Source organism: Loxodonta africana, chromosome 13 (assembly GCF_030014295.1).
Source record: "Loxodonta africana isolate mLoxAfr1 chromosome 13, mLoxAfr1.hap2, whole genome shotgun sequence".
Taxonomy (NCBI): domain Eukaryota; kingdom Metazoa; phylum Chordata; class Mammalia; order Proboscidea; family Elephantidae; genus Loxodonta; species Loxodonta africana.
Genome location: NC_087354.1, coordinates 52,657,714 through 52,678,628, shown reverse-complemented (window position 1 = coordinate 52,678,628; position 20,915 = coordinate 52,657,714). Strand labels below are relative to the sequence as shown.

The 20,915-nt window shown below is 40.6% G+C and overlaps 2 protein-coding genes across 4 annotated transcripts in view; one reads left to right on the top strand and one right to left on the bottom strand.

Annotated features, from left to right (window-relative positions):
* LACTB (lactamase beta) overlaps positions 1-17,390 on the top strand; it is a 28,218-nt gene extending 10,828 nt beyond the window's left edge. Inside the window, exons 6-7 of one of the 3 annotated variants that reach the window (XR_010317428.1) lie at positions 8,217-11,503; positions 12,401-17,390. Coding sequence is in view for 1 of the 3 variants with exons in the window: in XM_064267439.1 (XP_064123509.1) it covers positions 8,217-8,742 (526 nt within the window). In the remaining 2 variants the exon portion in view is untranslated. The other 2 variants (XR_010317429.1, XM_064267439.1) reach the window with 2 other exon arrangements.
* RPS27L (ribosomal protein S27 like) lies at positions 17,085-19,968 on the bottom strand. The gene is made up of 4 exons (XM_003418342.3): positions 19,842-19,968; positions 18,909-19,017; positions 18,162-18,272; positions 17,085-17,291 (listed from the first exon to the last, which is right to left on the bottom strand). The coding sequence occupies exons 1-4, from the start codon at positions 19,845-19,847 to the stop codon at positions 17,263-17,265; spliced, it is 255 nt and encodes an 84-aa protein (XP_003418390.1). The 5' UTR covers positions 19,848-19,968; the 3' UTR covers positions 17,085-17,262.
* Between the last annotated feature and the right edge of the window lie 947 nt (positions 19,969-20,915).

The window sequence follows — 20,915 nt, the reverse complement described above, 5'->3', positions numbered from 1 at the left end:
CTAACTGAGCAGGCATATGCATTGCTATAATTCTGTTACTAAGGAGGAAGAGAAGAATGAATTTTGTGGACAACTATCCATCTCTGCTGCTGTATTATTTTATAAAACTTCTGTTTCAGAGGGGTGTGTGTGTGTGTGTGTGTGTGTGTGTGTGCATGCTCAGTCAAATGAAAAATGTATTCCTTCCTGTGGGTTGAGATTAAAAAAGTTTGAAAACCATTTAAATGAAATAATATCAAATGGCATAATTTTTACTAGTAATTTGTGAAGAGTGCATTGGGAGAGAATTTTAAAGCCACAGACTCAATGAATTTTATGGTTAGTTGTGCTTTCTTTTCCTTTCTACTCTTATTATTGTTTGGATTGCTGATGGAAAGGTTGTGCATTTCATGAATCAGCTAATACTTTAGCCCTGCATATTTCTGTTAGTTAGTACATGGTTTACAAATGACTTAAAGGTACTTTCTAAAGAAATAACGGATGAAATAATGGATTTTTTTTTTTAATTATCAGCTTGTTTAAAAGGATTAAATGTACATTACAAATCAGTCTATGGCTTGAAAGAGATTTTTTCAGACCCAAAAGAAATTAGGTTAGCAGCAAGCAATCCGTTTTAATTTTTTAAGTTGCCTGTGGTTCTTAACTTCAGGCTCCTATGTTTACTCTTTTTAGGATCCACCATTATATTCTACTGGGAAGCATAAGAAAAATTGGCAAATGCTGGAAGTAGTCAATTCAATATAAAAGAAAATTCTCTAGTGAAGATGGCAAGATGCATGAGTTTACTTTGGTGCAAATCTAGGCATTTGATAATGAGTACCTACTGTGAGCTAGAATTGAACTGGATGGCACACAACACCACCTGTAGAGAAGAAGAGAAGGACATTTTATCTCCCATTCTTTGCCAGACTGCAGTGGGTTTCTATTTCTAGTGTTAAAGCTTCCAATCAGCTCTGGCTTTTTTTAGCAGTACTCAATGGCTGTAATGGGATAGTTGATACATTTTAGTTAGGTTAAATGGGCTGCTGAAATAAAATAGGCCACTAAATGGAGAGAGAAATACTGTTACCTAGGACAGTTTTCTGCCCATTTGTTTTGTTTTTCACTTGGGACAGAATCTGTTTGAGCCTATAAAGATCAACTCTGATTCTTCTCTTAAAATATATTTTTTAAAAAGAGTTATGAAGACACCAGCTTTATAGGGAGTTGAGGGAGCGAAAGGAATCTTTTCCATGATACGCGCAAAAAACCTTAAAGTAAAACTTAGTGAATACATGTTTTCTATTCACTTGTTTTATGGTACCATTTTGTAGGAAATAAAATGTTTCTGACTGTTACTTAGTCTGCTGACTACTTGAGCATAATCATAAATTAAGCCTGTTTATAACATCCTGATCAAGAATTTATAGAGCTATTTATATCCCAAGAGTAAGTATTTATGTTCTTTATCACTTCTCTGTATATATATGTGTGTGTTTTAAATAGTGCCTTCCAGTATTGGTCACGTGTTTAAGGTGTTTCCCAGAATCCTGCCCCAAAATACTATTACATTTGTTTAGCCAGAATTTTAGTCACAAGGCCATGCTTAGCTGTAAGGGAGGTGGCAGGGAACTTAGTTTTAGCTACGTACATTGTTGTCCTGGATAAAATTGTAGTTTTCTTAAATGGGAGAATGGGAACATTGATTCTGTCTAGGCAGGTAGCAGTCTCTGCCACGTGAGCTAAATAACCCTTCTGGCAAACAGTCCACAAAGGAGTGGAGTCAATGTCCCTGCCATTGAAGGATACTTTGTTGACAGAAGAATCCTTAGCCAATGCATTAGCTTATTATTAGACCCTGTTCATGTTTTCTGTGTATTTGGCACAGTGTTTGCAATGAAAATCTCTAATTTGATAATTGGGCGAGACCAAAACCAAATAAAATGAATGTTTGCCAAAGTGTTTGCTATATTTGGACAGCATAGATATGGCCTTTATCATCTGTTTATTTTCTAGAGTACCTTCCACAATTAATCTCTGTTTCCTCATCAAGCTCTTTTTTATGCCTTTAGCTGACGGGCTCTGTAGAGACAGTAGTAGGTGCACACAATGTTTATACTAAATGTTAAAGTGGGAGTGGTTTTTATAATATGCATTATAAATTCTGTAAGTTTTTAAACTTCTTATAACAAAATACAGTGGTACATATTGTTTCTAAAGGGATTTAATAAGTATTTAACAAATGAAAGTATTTCGAATTTCTAAGTTGTAGACATAGATTTGTATGGTTATATGATAATGTTCTTGTACAGAATCGGGAGATAATTAGGAAGAGGATGTTCATTTATCGGGCATCATTCTATCCGTTATGTGGTTATAAAGACATCCCAATACCTTACACAGGAACTTGTGTCTATATTCCATTTTTATAAACAGGAGTTCCTTAAGAACTTGAAATAGTCAAGTTTGCCATACAGCTGGACAAAATTTTCGTGAAAAGCTACTAAAAAGGAACCAGGAGATTAAAATCTGGAATTTGCCTACCTAAAGCCTGGAATTTCAGATTAAAGTCTAGAATTCCCCGTATTTCTGTATCTTAAAGGAGAAATGACTGAGGAGTTGTAATTTCCAAGCTGGATGTAAGTGGTTTAAAAGGCTGTACTGTTACAAGAAAGTTACACAAAGCTGAATTATTGTTACCATACACACTGGTAATTATCTCCTTGTTTACAGGCTTGACGTTCACTCTAGTAGATATATTTCTCAGAAAATGTATTTCCATTAGGTGTCTTCTTTTGCATTTAATTTTATTTGATTGGCTGAAATTACAAGTGTAATAGAGTTGAAGCAGAAAGTAATGACGGCCTAAATATGGAAGTGGTCCTTGGGATGAAAAGGAAAACGCTGAGACACAAAGCAGAGGATGAATGAATAGGATTTAGCATCATATTGGACATGAGGGTTGAGGACAAGGGAATCATCCAAGATTTTATAATGTGGGTTTTAATGAAGAGAAAAATATGAGAAGGTATGGAAGAGATTAATTTTAGACATGCTGATTTTGAGACATGAAAGACTACGTATCAAGTCACTGGTTCTCAAAAAAAAACATATTAAGATCCTCTGCAGACTTTTTTTTTTTTTTAATCTTCACAGCACATAATTGTGGCCGCCCCTTTCCTCACCGGCACCCCTACTTCATTGAATATCATGACTTGAACTTTTAGGGGATGTATACGAATCTTGGAGGAAGAAGTAAGAGTCATTTCTAAAATTATGTCTTCCCACAACACCTCCCAAGTTAAGAATTTTGAAGGGAGGGTATAATTTTGGGAGAGGGATGAGGCCCACAGGGAATTCTGATGAACGTCTTTCCTGTCCTTCACTCGTTTTCTCCCAAACCAAACTTGAGTATCAATGCTTCCAGAAAATCCAGATGTAAATCTGGGACGGGTTGGGTCCAGGTGCAGATTTGCAGTTATCTCTGGTATTATCGCTTTGGAGACCTGGTACCATTGGAACCGCTGGTCATTGGAAGGCACAATGGCCTGAGAGGAGTGTCAGGGAAATGCCAGCTAACAGTACTACAGGAGATAAGTAGGACGAGGACTGCAAAAGGAGAAGTAGAATATCCTTTGATAACCTGTAAGAGAGCTGTTTAGTAGCGATGGAGGAACAGAAGCCAGATTTTAAAAAGCTGAAGAATGACTGGAGAGGATGAGTCTACGGAAACAGCAGGTGTGGATTATTCCATGTCGTTTGGCAGTAAAGGAGGAGAGAGGACTGCTTGCCAGAATCTGTAGCAAGGTTAAAAGCTTTCTCACCCTGTAGGATGGAGGAACTTAAGCATTTTGTGAACTCAGGTGAAGGAGTCAGAGTTCTTAGCATGGCACAAAAAGTCATTTATCTGCTCCCCTAGCATCCCGTCTTGCCACCTTCCCCTCAGACCTTCTGCCTCAGCCACACTGAACTACTCTGTAGTTCCCAAAATGTTCCAGGCTTGCTCCCCAGGCCATTTTAACAATGCTCACTTTCACTGGTGTTGAGAGCTCTTCATACCCAACTTGCTAGTTATCCCACAACCTTGTTTCTCAAGCCGGGGTCCAGGAACTAGGAACCACCTGGGATCTTGTTACACATTGCTGTCGAGTCGATGCTGACTTACGGTGACCCTGTGGGACAGAGGAGAACTGCCCCGTAGGATTTCCAAGGCGGCAATCTTTACAGAAACAGATTGCCACCTCTTTCTCCCAAGGAGCATCTGGTGAGTTTGAACCACCAGCCTTTCTGTCCACAGCCAAATGCTCAACCACTACACCACCAGGGCTCCTGGGAGCTTGTTAAAAGTGCAGAATTTCAGGCCTCACCAGACCTACTGAAGCAGAGTCTGCATTTTACCAAAATTCCCAGGTGATTCCTATGGTGCATTGAAGTTGAGGAAGTACCGTCCAGCTAGCCCCTTGAGAGCAGCCACAGCGTGTAGTTCACTTGTCTTTCCAGTGCCTTGCAAGACGTCTTCATTAAATATTTGTAAGCAGATGATACTTTTTTTTATTCAACATATTTAATGAGCGTGTACTATATGGCATGTACTGTTCTAGGTACGAGGATCATCAGTGAACAAGGGAGATAAAGTTCCTGCCCTTGTGAGATTTACATTCTGTGTGAAGAGATAGACAAACATGTGAACGAGTAATTTAAACAAGAATTTTAGATATTGATATGAAGACAGTAAAACAGGGCAATGGCATATAAAGTGACAGGGAAGGGGGGACATGGTGGCGATCTGTTTAAAATGTACAGTTTAGATAAGGCCTATTTGAGCCCTGGTGGCGCAGTGGTTAAGCATTTGGCTGCTAACCAAAAAGGTCGGCAGTTCAAATCCACCAGCTGCTCCTTGGAAACCCTATGGGGCAGTTCTACTCTGGCATGTAGAGTCAATATGAGTCAGAATTGACTCAGTGGCAGTGTTTTTTTGTTTTTGTTTTGTTTGTTTTTTTCCATTTTAGCTAATTGAGCTGAGATATAAATGATAAGGAAAATTAGCTTGCCTTGTTCAAGTACAGAAATAAACCAGACATGAAAGGCAGGACAGAGTCGCAGTGTAAGTGATGAGGTAAAAAAGGTAAGCAGGGTCAAAATCTTATTGGGCCGTGAACCTCGGTGCCAGTAGACCCCAGTGCCCCTTAATTTAACAAGTATTTCATAATGCCTCCTTTAATACCCTGAAGTGAAAGCCATAGGTAATATAAACTACATTCATAATTCTAAAAATAGACAATAACTGAAATATAAAGAAAAAATAAAAAGAATGTAACTTACAATAAACTGGTATTTTGCTATGTTGAACCTGACTCACTACAATGTTAGAAGACATGGTAGTCAGATACAGCTTAATACATCCAAGTACTGTAAATGTGACAGCTGCAAATACAGATCGATACGGGTGGATTGTGTTGGTACCTCAGCTTGTGCTCCTGGTGGCATGGTTTTCTAAAACAGCGACCAACTCTAAGTAGAGTTTTGGATAAGTTAAATTCGGACTTTCTTCTATTTTCACGGTGGTTACATTTGGGAAAAATTCATTGTATAGTAAAAATATGCAAGAAATGCTTTGTGTATATGTAAAATGGAAAGGATTCTAGGCTCAGCTAGCTATAAACAGATTTCTTTACTTCCATGAATATCTGGTGGGATATTTGAAGGTCTTGTAGGATGTGGGAGAATGTATCATAGTGTGGGACTGTTGCATGCATCATAAAACATTTAGGGTACTTGGACCCCTATCTATTGAATGTCAGTGGAGCCCTCTAATAATCGTGACAGCTAAAAAAAGTATCTCCAAAAATTTCTCGTAGGAGTTGATATTATCTCTGTTGAGGACCACTGATTGTCTTGTAGGCCATGCTAAGGAGTTTAGCATTTGTTCTCATTGCACTGGTAGCCATGGGAGGGTGGCAAATGGATGGGAGAAGCAGGAGACACAATCTTTGGCTTCTGCATGGAGAATAGACTGTATGGAGACAAGATAGTCTAGGAAATAAAACTGGTGGAGAGAGGTTGGAGAAAGATGCAGGTAATGAAATTAGTCTTAGAAGCAACAGGAAATTTTCTGGAATGACTAGAGAGAAGGAGAAAAAATGGATGATATAAATAAATTTGAGATAGAGATGGAAATTCTAGCTCATTTTGGATGGCCTCAATTCTTTCAGTAAAACAAAAAATATTGTTATCTGCTGACTGGGGCTGAGGGATAGGAGTAGAGGATTGAGAGTAGAAGAGATTGGGAAATAGGTATTATGAAGAATATATCAGGGAATAAGCAGAAGAAGAATGAAAAAGATTTGGTAACACCAATGAAAACCCTTAGCAAGAGTACAAAGTGGGCCAGTCAGCTTCGTTATATAAATTTCTATAGTATTTCTTAGCAGATAAGTAGCCAAGGAAGGGATATCTAGATTTATTGAGGATTAGTAGATTACCCGTTGCCATTGGGTCAATTCCAACTCATAGTGACCCTTATAGGACAGAGTAGAACTGCTCCCATAGGGTTTTCAAGGAGCAGCTAGTAGATTCAAACTGCCGACCTTTTGGTTAGCGGCCGAATGCTTAACCACTGTGCAACCAGGGCTCATTGGTAGATTAGTATAATGTAAAAGAGTTAAGAACACAGAGTTTCTAGTGAGACCACAATTGATAGTTGAAATGGATGGTCATATAGTTCAAGCTAAAGCAGAGAGCAAGTGAAATCACTAGGAATTAAAAGACCCAAGAAAATAGGGAAGAGACAGGGGAACTAGATGGCAGTCTCCATGAGGGCAGTCTCAGTGGAGAGAGTTGGAAGGGTGGGAAGCCAAAGTGACAGGAAGAAATTTCTGGGTTTGAGACCTCAGAAATAACACAGTTTAAAGTGAGGGCGAGGTTCAGGTCTGACAGTGCTTACGAAGAGCTCATAGAATGAAAATGAAGAGCGTTAGAGGTGGAGAGTCAGCAACTGAAAACTCAAGAGCATTTTGTGAATCTTGAAAGGTTCCTCATGAGCCAGATTTCATTTTAAGTACCTACCAGAAATATGCTAAGTGCTTTAGATAGATATTCATAACTTTTACAACAACTCTGCCAAGTATTTTTATCCTCATTTTACAAATTAGGTTGCTGAGGCGGAGAGGCAGCTTAGAATAGGGATGCCAGACTGCCTGGGTTTGAACCCACCTCTGCAGCTTACAAGCTGTGTGACTTTGGACAAGTTGTTCTACCGTCTGTACCCTGTTTTCTTGCCAGTAAAATGGGGGTTATAACAGTACCTACCTTCTAACGTTGTTATAAGAATAAATTAGTTCATATTTGTATAGTTCTTATAGAACAACACTTGGTATATAGTAAGAACCGTGTAAATGCTAAATAAAATGAGCTTAGGCTAGTAAGGATGGAAGGAACCCTGGTGGCTCAGTGATTAAGCTCTTGGCTGCTAACCAAAAGATTAGTGGTTGCAACCCCCAGCAGCTCTGCAGGAGAAAGATGCGGCAGACTGCTTCTGTAAAGATTACCGCCGTGGAAACCCTGCGGGGCAGTTCTCCTCTGTCCAGTAGGGTCGCTATGAGTCAGAGTTGATGGCAACAACAACAGTGAGGGTGAGAGCTAGGATTCAGAGTGAGGTCTGCCAACTCCAGCCTTTCCCACCACACTGAGAAAGAACCACATCACTATACAGGTAATTATGTGGCATATTTGTACAGGAAATCTAGTCTCCTTACCATTGTGAACATTATGCCTAAAACATCCCAATGTGTATGCTTAGAGTTACAAATTCATTTGTGGCACATGATTCAACATTAAGCACAAGGACTAGGAATTTCTACCCAACTGTAGGTGTTTCTGCATATGCATGAGGCAGACATTTCGTGTGTGAGCTTAACCAGTACACTTCTGCAGGTATTAAAAGTTGAATCCAGAGGATCAAGTACCCTCAGCATGGGCAGGTCATGCCACTAGGGAAAAACAAAAAACAAAAAACCACTTTTCTGCTTGAACTCAGAAGGGAATTAGACTAGCTTACTCAGTGATCTGTGCTTTGTTGGGATCTGTATCATACTGAAAACTAGTGATTAGTTCTGAGACTACATGATCACTACATCGAAATACAGTCCATCTCATGTTCCCGTTTTTCTATTCATTATCATGGGTAAAGTCAATAGGAGAACATTAAAGTGTTAGTGACTGTTCTTATTTCATTTTAGATTTTATGTTTACAATAAAAATAGACGTCTTGTCAACACACCTTACGTGGATAACTCCTACAAGTGGGCTGGCGGTGGATTTCTCTCGACAGTGGGTGACCTTCTGAAGTTTGGGAACGCGATGCTGTATGGTTACCAAGTTGGACTATTCAAGAACTCAAATGAAAATCTTCTGCCTGGGTATCTCAAGCCCGAAACAATGGTTATGATCTGGACACCAGTGCCTAACACAGAGATGTCGTGGGATAAAGAGGGTAAATATGCGATGGCGTGGGGCGTTGTGGAAAAGAAGCAAACATACGGTTCTTGTAGAAGGCAGCGGCATTATGCCTCTCATACCGGAGGTGCAGTGGGTGCCAGTAGTGTCCTGCTGGTTCTTCCTGAAGAACTGGATGAAGACGCTACAAATAACAAGGTCCCCCCCAGAGGAATAGTTGTTTCCATCATATGTAACATGCAGTCTGTTGGCCTCAATAGCACTGCCTTAAAGATTGCTCTGGAATTTGATAAAGACAGATCAGATTGATACCTTAAGATCACAGGTGCAAAATGAGCTGTTTTGTTTTTGAAATATTGATCTCTCTAAAGACGTGAGATTTTTAAGAATACATTTTTAATAGAGTATAATTGAATGCAGAGAATTGTGTGCCTCTGATTGCTTAATTTTGTAAATGTCTTTTATTGTAGGATTAGTTCTTTATACTCAGGGAAGTAACTACATTGTTTTTACTTTTTGAAAAAGTATTAACACTTGAAATAAAATATTCTGATAAAAATATGTATTTTTTGAATGTTGTAATACAGAGAAAATCCCATTCAACAGACGTTTCCAAATACTCTTCTTTTAAAATGGCAGCAGAAATGAGATTATGAGGAATGGTGTATTACTTATCTAGTGCTGCATAACAGGTTGTTGTCTTAGAACAGCCAGCATTCATTATTTGACAGTGTCTGTGGCTCAGGACTTAGGAGTAGCTTAGCTGGGTGGGTCTGGCACAGTCTCTAGTGAGATTGCCGACAAGACGTTGGCCAGAGTGCAGTCTTCTGAAGGCTTCTCTGGAGCTGGAGGATACGCTTCCAAGATGGCTCACTCACATGGCCGTTGGCAGTGTCCTCTGTTCCTCACTAGTTGTTGGCAAGAGACCTCAGTTTCTCATCATGCATGCCTTTCTATAGGGCTGCTTGAGTGTCTTAACGGCATGGCAGGTGCCTTCCCCCGGAGCCAAGTGATCGGAAAGGGAGCACAAGGCAGAAACCAATGTCTTTTGTAATCCAGCATCAGAAGTCACATACTGTCACTTTTTCCATATTCCATAGGTCGTATAGACCTGATACAGTGTTGGAGGAACTACACAAGGGTATGAGTATCAGGAGGTGGGATCATCACTAGAAATTATCTTGGAGGTTGGCTACCACACTATGTCTTCTGGCCCCTAGTGTTTCGTGTCCCTCCCCCGTGTAAAATATACTCACCTCCCAAGGTCTCCAAAAGCTTCATTCCATTATAGTACCAGCTCAAAGTCCAGTGTCTTGTCATCTAAATCAGGTCAGAGTGTGAATGAGGCTCCTTGGGAGTAGTTCCTTAAGTGCAGCAAGTCGAATATGGTTCCTCTTGATCCAAAGACCTATGAACTAAAGGGGCAAGTTATCTGCTCCCTACGTATGCAGCGTACAACGTGGAACAGATGTAACTGTTGTAGACCCACCTGTTCTGAAAGGGGGGAAATGGGAGGCATATAGGAGCCACCGGCCTTAGAATTTCTGAAATCCAACTGGATACAGGTTGACCACTCCTTGCTTAGTACTCACAGTTTGGAAATAATTCTCCTTAGTCCTCAGCTATGCTTTCTGGGCTCTTGTTTCTGCTCTCTGAGGTATCTTTCCTTTTTTCATGAAATGTAGCCTGTGTTTGCAGTTGAGTAGTTTTCTCAGCCTGCTTTCTGCTTGTCAAAGTTTGGGGTCCAAAGGCCTCTTTCCACTTTGTACTCTTGCTGTCCTTTCAACTCTAAGTTGGCGGTGTTTCTACCAATATGATTTAAAAAAAAACAACTTAGTCTGTCTCCTATGAGTCTTAATGGGTCTTGTCCCATCAGACAATAAAACCAAACCACACCCGTAGTTGTGGAGGTGATTCTGACTCATAGTGACCCTCTAGGACAGAGTAGAACTGCCTCCATAAGGTTTCCAGGGAGCAGTGGTGGATTTGAACTGCTGACCTTTTGGTTAGCAGCCAAGCTCTTAACCACTACATTACACTAATAGGAGCCAGCAGACAATAGTCATACCCAAAAATCTCTTTTAGGAAAGCCCTTCTCTGACTTGGGCTTCTTGAGAGAAAACATCCATAGCATCTAAGAAGTCTTGTTGTTTGAATGGCTCACTGAGGCACCATCTTGGGTAAGAAAAGATTTTACAGTCACACCTTGGCTTCATATTTAGACCATGTTTTCCTGGCAGTACCCTATATTTTATCTTTGCCTTGAAATTATTCATTTTGCCATCATTTGCCATCTGGAGACAAAGGGAATTTTCAGAACCATCAAATAAATATTGGCTCCTTTTTAAAAATAGTTCTTCCTTTAGCTTCTCTCTCTTGCATTTTAGTATAAGCAGCAAGAAGCCAGGAGGCACATTCAACACTGTGTCTGGAAATCTTGGCTAGATCACTCAGTTCATTAGGCACATTGTCTACTTGCCACGTTATTTTCAGAACTTTCTGCCACCACATACGTGAATCCCCTTTCCACCAATGTCCAAAATGATTTTCCTTATTTTCTGTAAGTCCACATCTACAGCCTCCTCTAAGGCTTCTAAACAGCTTCTTTAAGGCTCTTCAGGATTTCGCTAACACTCTTTTCAGAGTCCTTCCAACTTCCACCCACTGCTCTGTTCACATCCACCCCCATGTTTTAGGTTTTTGTTATGACAGCACCCCACTTCCAGGTACTAAAATCTGTGTTATCTGTTTCTTTCTGATTATATATTTTTATTATTGAGACATAGTTCACAGTTTGCATACCATAAAATCCACCCTTTTAAAGGATACAAGTCAGTGGTTTTTAGTATATGTAAAGGTTGTGCGACCATCACCACTATCTAATACCAGACCGTTTTCATCACCCCAAAAAGAAACCCCATTCCCAATAGTGGCCATTTCCTTTCCCTCCCTCCCGCAGCCAACCTCAGCCCCAGGCAACCAAGAATCTCCCCCCTCCTCCCATCCGAGCACCTGGCAACCAAGAATCTACTTTCTGTCTCTATGGATTTGCCCGTTCTGGATATTTCATGTAAGTGAAATCATTTGGTAGGTGACCTTTTGTCTGACTTTTTTCACATGGCATAATGGTCTCAAGGTTCATCCATGTTGTAGCTGCATCAGAACTTTATTCCTTTTAATGGTTGCATTGTATGAATATACAACATTTTGTTTAACCATTCATCACTTAATGGACATTGGGTTGTTTGTACTTTTTGGCTACTGTGAATAATGATGTTATGAACATTCGTGTACATGTTTTCATGTAGACATACATTTTCAATACCTAGGAGTGGAATTACTAGGCCACATGGCAACTCTATGTTCAATTTTTTGAGGAATTGCTAAACTCTTCCACAGCAACTGTGCTGTTTTACATTCTCACCAGCAGTGTATGATGGTTTCAATCTCTCCACACCCTCACCACAAAGTTTAGCTTTGGGATTATTAGATTAATATTAATATATAGGCTATTTATCCTTTTATACCAGAAACTTGCTATAATAAATACGTTATTGTCCATATTTTTTATTATAGCCATCTTTGTGGGTGTATTATCTCATTGTGGTTTCAATTTGCATTTCCCTAATAACTAATGATGTTGGGCATCTTTTCCTGTGCTTATTGGCCATTTGTGTCATCTTTGGAGAAATGTCCAACTAGATACATATGATTTACAAATATTTTCTCCCATTTTGTGGTTATTTTCATTTTAAGTTTGATGAAGTCCAATTTTTTCTTTTGTTTTATGTGGTTTTGGTGTTGTATCAAAGAAACCATTGCCTCATCCAAGGTCACAAAAATTCATGCCTATGTTTCCTTGTAAGAGATACTTTTAGTTCTTACATTTGGGTGTGATTCATTTTGAGTTAGTTCTTATATGGTGTGATGTGGGGTTCTTACTGTGTTCTCTACTTCTTTTTCACAGCTGCATGATAGTCCGTGGCACGGAAGTACCTTAACTTATTCAGCGTTACTCTTTTGTTTCTAGGTTTTCTGTGTTTTTTCCCCCTACTATAAACAGTGCTTCCATATATCTAAATATGCCCTTAATATTGGTGCTTTTATTTATTTTTAGTAAAGAAAAAAGAAAGTTTTATTCAGCATATATTCAAAAACGCAAAGGTGGAAAACAAACAAGCATGTTGCCACAGCCATGTCTGTCAGAGTCCAGAGAATATTACAGAATAAGCAAGAATGGGAAAACAGACAAGCGTGCTGTCACAGCCATGTCTGCCCAAATCCAAAGAATGTTAGAGTCATCAGTATGTATTAACACTACAAAATGGGCAAAACCATTGAAAGCTTCACCTTTTCATAGATTGGCTAGAAACTGTGATCTTACATTTTGAATTGTCCTTCTTAACAATCATTGGTACAGGTTACAGTAACCGACAGTCAGGAGGGTCTTCATTGGTCCAGCAAATTTCTATTCATTAAATATTAATAGAAAAAGATGATTGGAAAGTCTTTTGTGTTCTGGCTTATGTGAAAGGTTCCCTAAAAGATGTTTTCCAAGATTATTCTATTGTCTTTATCTCAGGGCTTGGGTGATGTGTCCTTGTGAGTCCTTGTAAGCCCTTGTGAGCTCAGCTCCAGCTGGGTCACTGGTGCCTTTATTTCTATGGGATAGATTTTCAGGTGTGGGATTGCTAGTTAGATAAATATTTTTAATGTTAACAGGGGGGTAACAGATTGCTTCCCACCAGCAATATAGGAAAATATTCTTCCCTTCTCCATTCTTCTGGCAAAACTGTCTTTAAATTTTTGCTATTTTGATGATAACAAGGTAAAGAAGAAACCTGTCAGAGAAGGAAAACGCAAACTTTTTCCGCTAAAACAGGTGATAGAAAAGTGGTAAGACTGCACCATGTCAAAGGCAGAAAACTTGGAAGAGCCAGAAAAACAAGGCAGTCCTGCCAACTTCCGGCTTTCACGTGTTTAGCTGTGTACCACTGTTACTCTAATATGCACGTCTGATTACTGAGGTGCTGGGGAATGGAAAGAAGCCAGAATAATTGCTGTAGTCCTAGAATTCCTTCTCATTTGCTTTTTCTTAAAACATTGTTTTTCCATATTAGAAATATGGCCAAAAATAGTTGGGCCATGTTATTAGTTTTCTATTGCTACTGTAACAAATTTTGTTTAAACAACACAAATTTATTATCTTACAGTTTTGGAAGTCCGAAGTCTAAAATGGGTCTCCTGGGGCTAAAACCCACGTGGCGGTGGGGCCACGTTCTTTTTGGAGGTTCTGTGGGAGAGTTTGTCTCTTTGTCTTTTCTCTTTGCCATCCATTGGCTCATGGTTTCACATCAGTCCACCTTCTGCTTCCATCGTCACATCTCCTTCTGATCCTGACTCTCCTGCCTCTCTCTTATGTGGTTACATTGGGCCCACCCAGATAATCCAAGACCCTGAACTACATACACTGTGATTGTTACTGCATTAAATAAGTATGGGCATACCTCATCTTATTGCACTTCACAGATTCTGCATTTTTTACAAATTGAAGGTTTGTGGCAACCCTGTGTCAAGCAAGTCTATCACGCCACTTTTCCAATAGCATGTGCTCACTTCCCGTCTGTGTCACATTTTGGTAATTCTCGTAATATTTCAAACTTTCTCATTATTATATCTCTTATGGTAACCTATCATCAGTGGTCTTTGATGTTACTATTGTAATTGTTTCGGGGTACCACACACCATACCCATGTAAGATGGCAAACTCAATCGATAAATGTTGTGTGTTATGACTGCCCCACCAACCAGCCATGTCTGTCTCCCTCTCTGCTGGCCTCCCTATTCCCTGAGACACAGCAATACTCAAATTAAGCCAATTGGTAACCCTACAATGGCCTCTAAATGTTCGTTTGAAAGGAAGAGTTGCATGTCTGTCTCTTTGAATCAAAAGGTAGAAATGATGAAGCTTAGTGAGGATGGCATGTCAAATCAAAAGCCAAGATAGGCCAAAAGCTAGGCCTCTTGCAACAGCCAAATTGTGAATGCAAAGGAAAAGTTCTTAGAAGAAATTAAAAGTGCTACTCCGGTGAACACACGAACGATAAGTAAGTGAAACAGCCTCATTGCTGATATGGAGAAACTTTTAGTGGTTTGGCTAGAAGATCAAACCAGCCACAACGTTCCCTTAAGCCAAGCCTAATCCAGAGCGAGGCCTTAACTCTCTTCAATTCTGTGAAAGCTGAGAGAGGTGAGAGAGCTGCAGGAGAAAAGTTTGAAGCTAGCAGGGATTGGTTCATGAGGATTAAGGAAGAAGCCATCTCCATGACGTGTAAGTGCAAGGTGTCGCAGCAAGTGCTGAGGTAGAAGCTGCAACAAGTTAATTCAGAAAATCTAGCTACTTGATAAAGGTGGCTACACTACATAACAGATTTTCAGTGTAGATGAAAAAGCATTATATTGGAAGATGCCGTCTAGGACTTTTCATAACTAGAGAGAAGTCAATGCCTGACTTCAAAGGACAGGCTGACTCTCTTGTTAGGGGCTAATGCAGCTGGTGACCTTAAATGGAAGCCAATGCTCATTTACCACTCCAAATATCCTAGGGCCCTTAAGAATTACACTTCATCTACTCTGCCTCTACTCTGTAAATGGAACAACAAGGCCAGGATGACAGCACATCTGTTGATGGCATGGTTTACTGAATATTTTAAGCCCACTGTTGAGACCTACTACTCAGAAAAAAAAAAAAAAAAGACTCCTTTCAAAATATTACTGCTCATTCATTGACAGAGCATGTGGTCACCTAGGAGCTCTGATGGAGATATACAAAGAGATTAATGTTGTTTTCATACCTGCTAACACAACATCCATTCTGCAGCCCATGGGTCAAGTAGTAATTTTGACTTTCAAGTCTTATTTAAGAAATATGTTTTGTAAGGCTATAGCTGCCATAGATAGTGATTCCTTTGACGGATCTGGGCAAAGTAAATTGAAAACCTTCTGGAATATTCACCATTCTAGATCCATTAAGAACATTTGTGATTCATGGGAGGAGGTCAGAGTATCAACATTAATAGGAGTTTGATTCCAACCCTCATGGATGACTTTGAGGGGTTCAAGACTTCAGTGAAGGAAGTAACTGCAGATGTGGTGGAAGTAGCTAGAGAACTAGAATTAGAAGTGGAGTCTGAAGATGTGGCTGAATTGCTGCAATCTCATGGTAAAACTTCAATGCATGAGGAGCTGCTCCTTATGGATGAGTAAAGTGGTTTCTTGAGGTGGAATCACTCCTGGTGAAGATGCTGTGGACATTGTGGAAATGACAATAAAGGATTTAGAATATTACATACACTTAGTTGATAAAGCAGCAGCAGGGTTTGAGAGGATGGACTCCGGTTTTGAAAGAAGTTCTACTGCGGGTAAAATACTATAAAACAGCATCGCAGCTAGAGAGAAATCTTTCATGAAAGGAAGAGTCAAATCAATGTGGCAAACTTCACTCTTATTTTAAGAAATTGTCACAGCCACCCTAACCTTTAGCAGTTGTCAGCCTGATTAGTCAGCAGCCATCAACATCGAGGCAAGACCCTCCACCAGCAAAGATTACCACTCCCTGAAGGCTTAGATCATGGTTAGCATCTTTCAGCAATAAAATATTTTTTAATTATGTACATTTTTTAGACATAATGCTATTGCACTTAATAGGCTACAGTATAAACGTAACTTTTATATGCACCAGGAAACCAAAAATTTCGTGAGTCACTTTGTTGCGATATTCACTACTGTGGTGATCTGCAACTGAACCCGCAGTATCTCCCAGCTATGCCTGTACAGTGAGATCTGTGAGAGCCAGAACGGCTGGTCTGCTGTTTTTCCAGGTCTTGGCAAGTTTTCAGCCTTTGACAGGGTGCAGTCTTATCACTTTTCTATTGCTTTAGTTGGAAAATATGTTTTCCTTCTCTGACAGGTTTCTGCCTTACAGAGGTTGTAGCTTTTGCAGGTTTTACTGTACATTCATATATTGTTTTCAGCTATAATAGCAAAACTATATAGTTAGCAAACTAATGGGTGTCTTTTCATTTGTAATCATTTAGTCCTATTCATAGCAATTTGGAAAAGGGCTGAAAATCAAAATTTAGGGCTTCTACTCATACAAAGGAGCCCTGGCAGCACAGTGGTTAAGTGTTCAGCATCCAACCAAAAGGTCGGCAATTCAAATCCAGCAGCCCCTCCTTGGAAACCCTATAGGGAAGTTCTATTCTGTCCTATAGGGTTGTTATGAGTTGGAATTGACTGAACAGCAATGGGTTTGGTTTTTACTCTTATGAAACACAAACTAATCAGAATACATTTTTTTTTATGTGCTTTAAGTGAAAGTTTACAAATCAAGTCAGTCTCTCATACAAAAATTTACACACACCTTGCTATGTACTCCTAGCTGCTCTCCCCCTAATGAGACAGCACACTCCTCCCCTCCACCCTGTATTCCGTGACCACAGAATACATTTTTTTAATATATAAACCAAATTCACGCACACAGTACATATGAACTATATAGGATCACTATGAGTTGGAATCGACTGGACGGCAGTGGGTTTGTTTTTGGTTTATAATATATTCGCACATACAAAAAGAAGAAAAAAAGAGGATTTGCCCATAATCAAAACTTTATTGAAAAAACTGACACCAAAATAGATCACTGCAGTATACTTTACCAAAAAAATAAAAATCAAACATTAATTACATTATCTTGGTAGATTAACTAGAATTACTGAACCGATAAGGCCTTCTGTGATATAACAGAAATTTAGGGGTTTGTTTGGAGCATTAGTGTTGCTTTCTTCTAAATGAACAACCTGCAAAGGAATCACAAGAGCATATTAAACAGAAATCTAACTTTGGCATAGTTTCAGTGACAAAGTACATTTTTATTTAAAAAAAAAAAACCTTAGCTTTAGGAATATTAGGTTAATATTCATATCCAGGTTATTTACCCTTTTATAGTAGAAGTTGGGTATAATCGATCTGTTCTATTTGGGTCCCCTCTAGTGTGACTATCACCTATCACTCCTGCTCCTCCAGTGCGACAGTGGAGTCTATTTAAGACCATGGACCTGATGTCAGCAGTTAAAAAACTCTCAAACACAGAAGATTTACTCTTCATATTTTGGAACTATTCTGGATTACTTTCTTAAGAAAGTAATTTTGACTAGGGTCTTTTCAGAACTAGTAGGAAAACTAGTACAGATGTACCCTTTTATCCATCTGTTAGCATAAAGGCACAAAATTCCAAGATCCTGGCTTGACTTAAAAATTTCAGAAACCCTGCAAGTATACTTTTAAGAAAAATACTGCTCTTAAATTTTTCTTCTGAATTCAACATACTGTATGTTGACTTCATACTTAGATCTCACCAGGTGATAGAAAATAGATCTTGATTTGTTTCAATTCTCTTGTAGCTCTTTCAGCGAGAACATGGAATTCACAGCTCCATAAAATATCACAAGAAATTTCAAATACCATTATGGTAGTGTAAACCAACAATATATGGAGTTCTACAGTATATGGAAAACTAATACAGGTCCTGTTATTCTTACTGCAGTTAACATGAAAGAGAAATGATGATAAGATTTGTGTATTAATCAGTAATCATGAAAATAAAACCTCTGGCATGTACACATTCGTCATCTGTGGCTTAGCTGGCAATGATAAGAGCTGTCCAATACCTTCTGTGAGCCTGGCTTTTCCTCCTGTAGGCTGGCACAACACTGTTGAACAACCTACACAAAGAACCACTGTCTGAGCATGGCTGAAAACCGTGGTGATCTTGTAGCAACCTAAAAAAAAAAAGGTAGTGTTAAAAGTGAAAAGAAAACATAGTACCTGTTAAACATGTTTCTAGTAAAGATCCAGTAAAGAATTAAGAACTTCAGCGCTGTTCAGTACCAAGCCACATAAATAACTAACTTTTCTAGTAGCCACATTTTAAAAAGTAAAAACACACTTACTGAACTCATTATTTCTAAAATATTATAATTTCAACTATATATTCAATGTTTTATTTTCCATGCTGCAGTTTCAAAATCTGGTGTATAATTTACACTTTAAGAACTTCCCCATTCTGGTTAGCCACATTTCAAGTGCTCAGTAACTACGTATGGCTAATGGCCACCATACTGGGTGGCACAGCGCTTAACTGAAGAAACAACTTTTCATTGCATCATGAAAAAGAAAACTAATCATTTGGAAAGCTTAAAGACTTGGTAAGTCATATCTCCTTTGGATTCCCACCTTCACTCCCCAAAATGTTTCTACAATGGTTTGAACACATTTATTGTGAAAATGTCCCTTATGGCGTTTCTATTTCTGTAATTTCAATTCTATTCAACAGAGGGTCCTGAAGTATCTAAATACACATGCCTAACTACCAATCCCTACAGAAATTTCCTTAGAAAAGGAATTAAGTTTTTTACCTGGACATTTTACATCCATAAAATAAGAATTTGGGCTTTGAACTAGTCGTTTCTTTTTATGTTTTTTCTTTTCATCCTCCAAGGACGGATGTAGTAAATCTCTAGCCAACTGAATTAAAAAAATAGAAATATATATTATTACATGCAAGAGTAATGGTCACATTCAACAGAGGCAATAATACTTTATTTTTTTAAAGACTGTTAGCTTTCATTAATAACTTGTATAATGTTTGCCTTCTCCAAGTCCCTATAAAACGGCTTTATGACGATCGGAAACCGTACGGTAAGGCTAACGCCCTTCTTCTTTACTGCACTGATTAATAGTTGCCAATAAAAACAAAACTTCAGCGCTAAGCCAGGATGTGAACCCGACCCTGGATTGCTCTGGCAGAAACCGCCGCGTAAACAAGAGAATGACAACGCGAGGTGATTTCTGGCCCCAGGGTTCAACATCTGATCGGACGGGAGCTGAGTGGCCCAGGCGTGGCCGCCCTTGATGGGATTCGTATGGAAAGCTACTGCGGAGACCGTTTTTGAAACAGAACCAAGCAGGAAATCGCCTCCGAGAGAAGGCGGGGGGCGAGGCGCATGAAGAGCGGGCAAAGCAAGAAGACCCCAAACTCGCGGGCGCCCACCGAAGACCAAGGGGACGGAGGAAATCACTCTGGGAGCCGCGCCCCTCCTAGCCACCCACTCCAGGTGGCAACCCGGGGCGGCACCCGGCTCCACACCCAGGCCGGCCGACTCGGGGTGCTGCCCGGGCAAGTCTCGACAAGCCCGCCACGCGCCAAGAGGCTGCGCGGTCGGAGCCGCCTCGCCACGGACGGCACAGCCCCGTGGGCTCGGGGACCCGCCGGGCTAACACACTCCTTTACTCCTCTCCAGACAGAGAGAAACTCCAAACAAGCCCCAACTGTGAAGTCAACAACTCACAGGCATGGTGACGCTCTCGCCAGTCCAGCGCGTCCAGAAGCGGAGCGACGCCCTCGGCGAACCGCTAGCGGTCTGCGCCCCTCATCAACTTCCGGGATAGAGACGGCGGGGCGGGCGGGGCGGAGCGGCCCGGCGGGAGCACGTCCGCTCTAGGCGCTCCTCTCGGTGGTGGAGGCGGGGCACCGGCCCGCCTGGCCTCCAGCGGGCACTCGGGCTAGGACGCCGGTCTGCTCCGGGCCGCGGTGCTCGGGGCCACGCTCGGGCGGACGAGGACCCTCCTTGGGTGTAGGGTGTCGAGAGGGAGCGCCGAACCCTGGGCGAGCGGATCCTCGGGCCCGTCGGCTCTCGGTGCACAGCGGCGTGGGCACACGGGGCTGCGATGCTATTCTTCGTTATTTTCTGTATTAGAAACAACAAAAACCAGACGGGCCACCGAGACCGTGGAAGAGGCTCCTGTATTTGTGCACCCAGCTTCCATGGTGCGGGTTCTCTGGGGATACGGCCGTGCCTTGCGTTTGCTTTGTCCTGGAAAAGTGTTGAAGAAGTACCCGCTCTGCTTGGTTCACCGCGAGGCCTCTTTCTGCCCTAGAAGGGCAGCCCCGGGCAGTGTTCCCTCCCGTTGAACACAGGACCGCTATGAGTGAGAACTAACTCCAGGGCACCTAACCCTGAGAAGCTGGACCACGTGAAGAAGAACGTGGCACCAGCATAGGAGGAAGACTAACAACCGGAGATAAGCAGATGACACAACTTTGCTTGATGAAGGCGCAGAGGACTTGAAGCACTTACTGATGAAGATTAAAGACTACAGCCTTCAGTATGGATTACACTTCAGCATAAAGAAAACAGAAATCCTCACAACTGGACCAATAAGCAACATCATGATAAAGGGATCCATTTATCATCATGTTGTCAAGGGTTTCATTTTACTTGGATCCACAATCATTGCCCATAGAAGCAGCAGTCCAGAAATCAAATGACACATTGCTTTGGGCAAATCTGCTGCAGAAGACATCTTTAAGTTAAAAAGCAAAGATGTCACTTTGAGGACTAAAGTGTGCCAGAGCCAAGCCA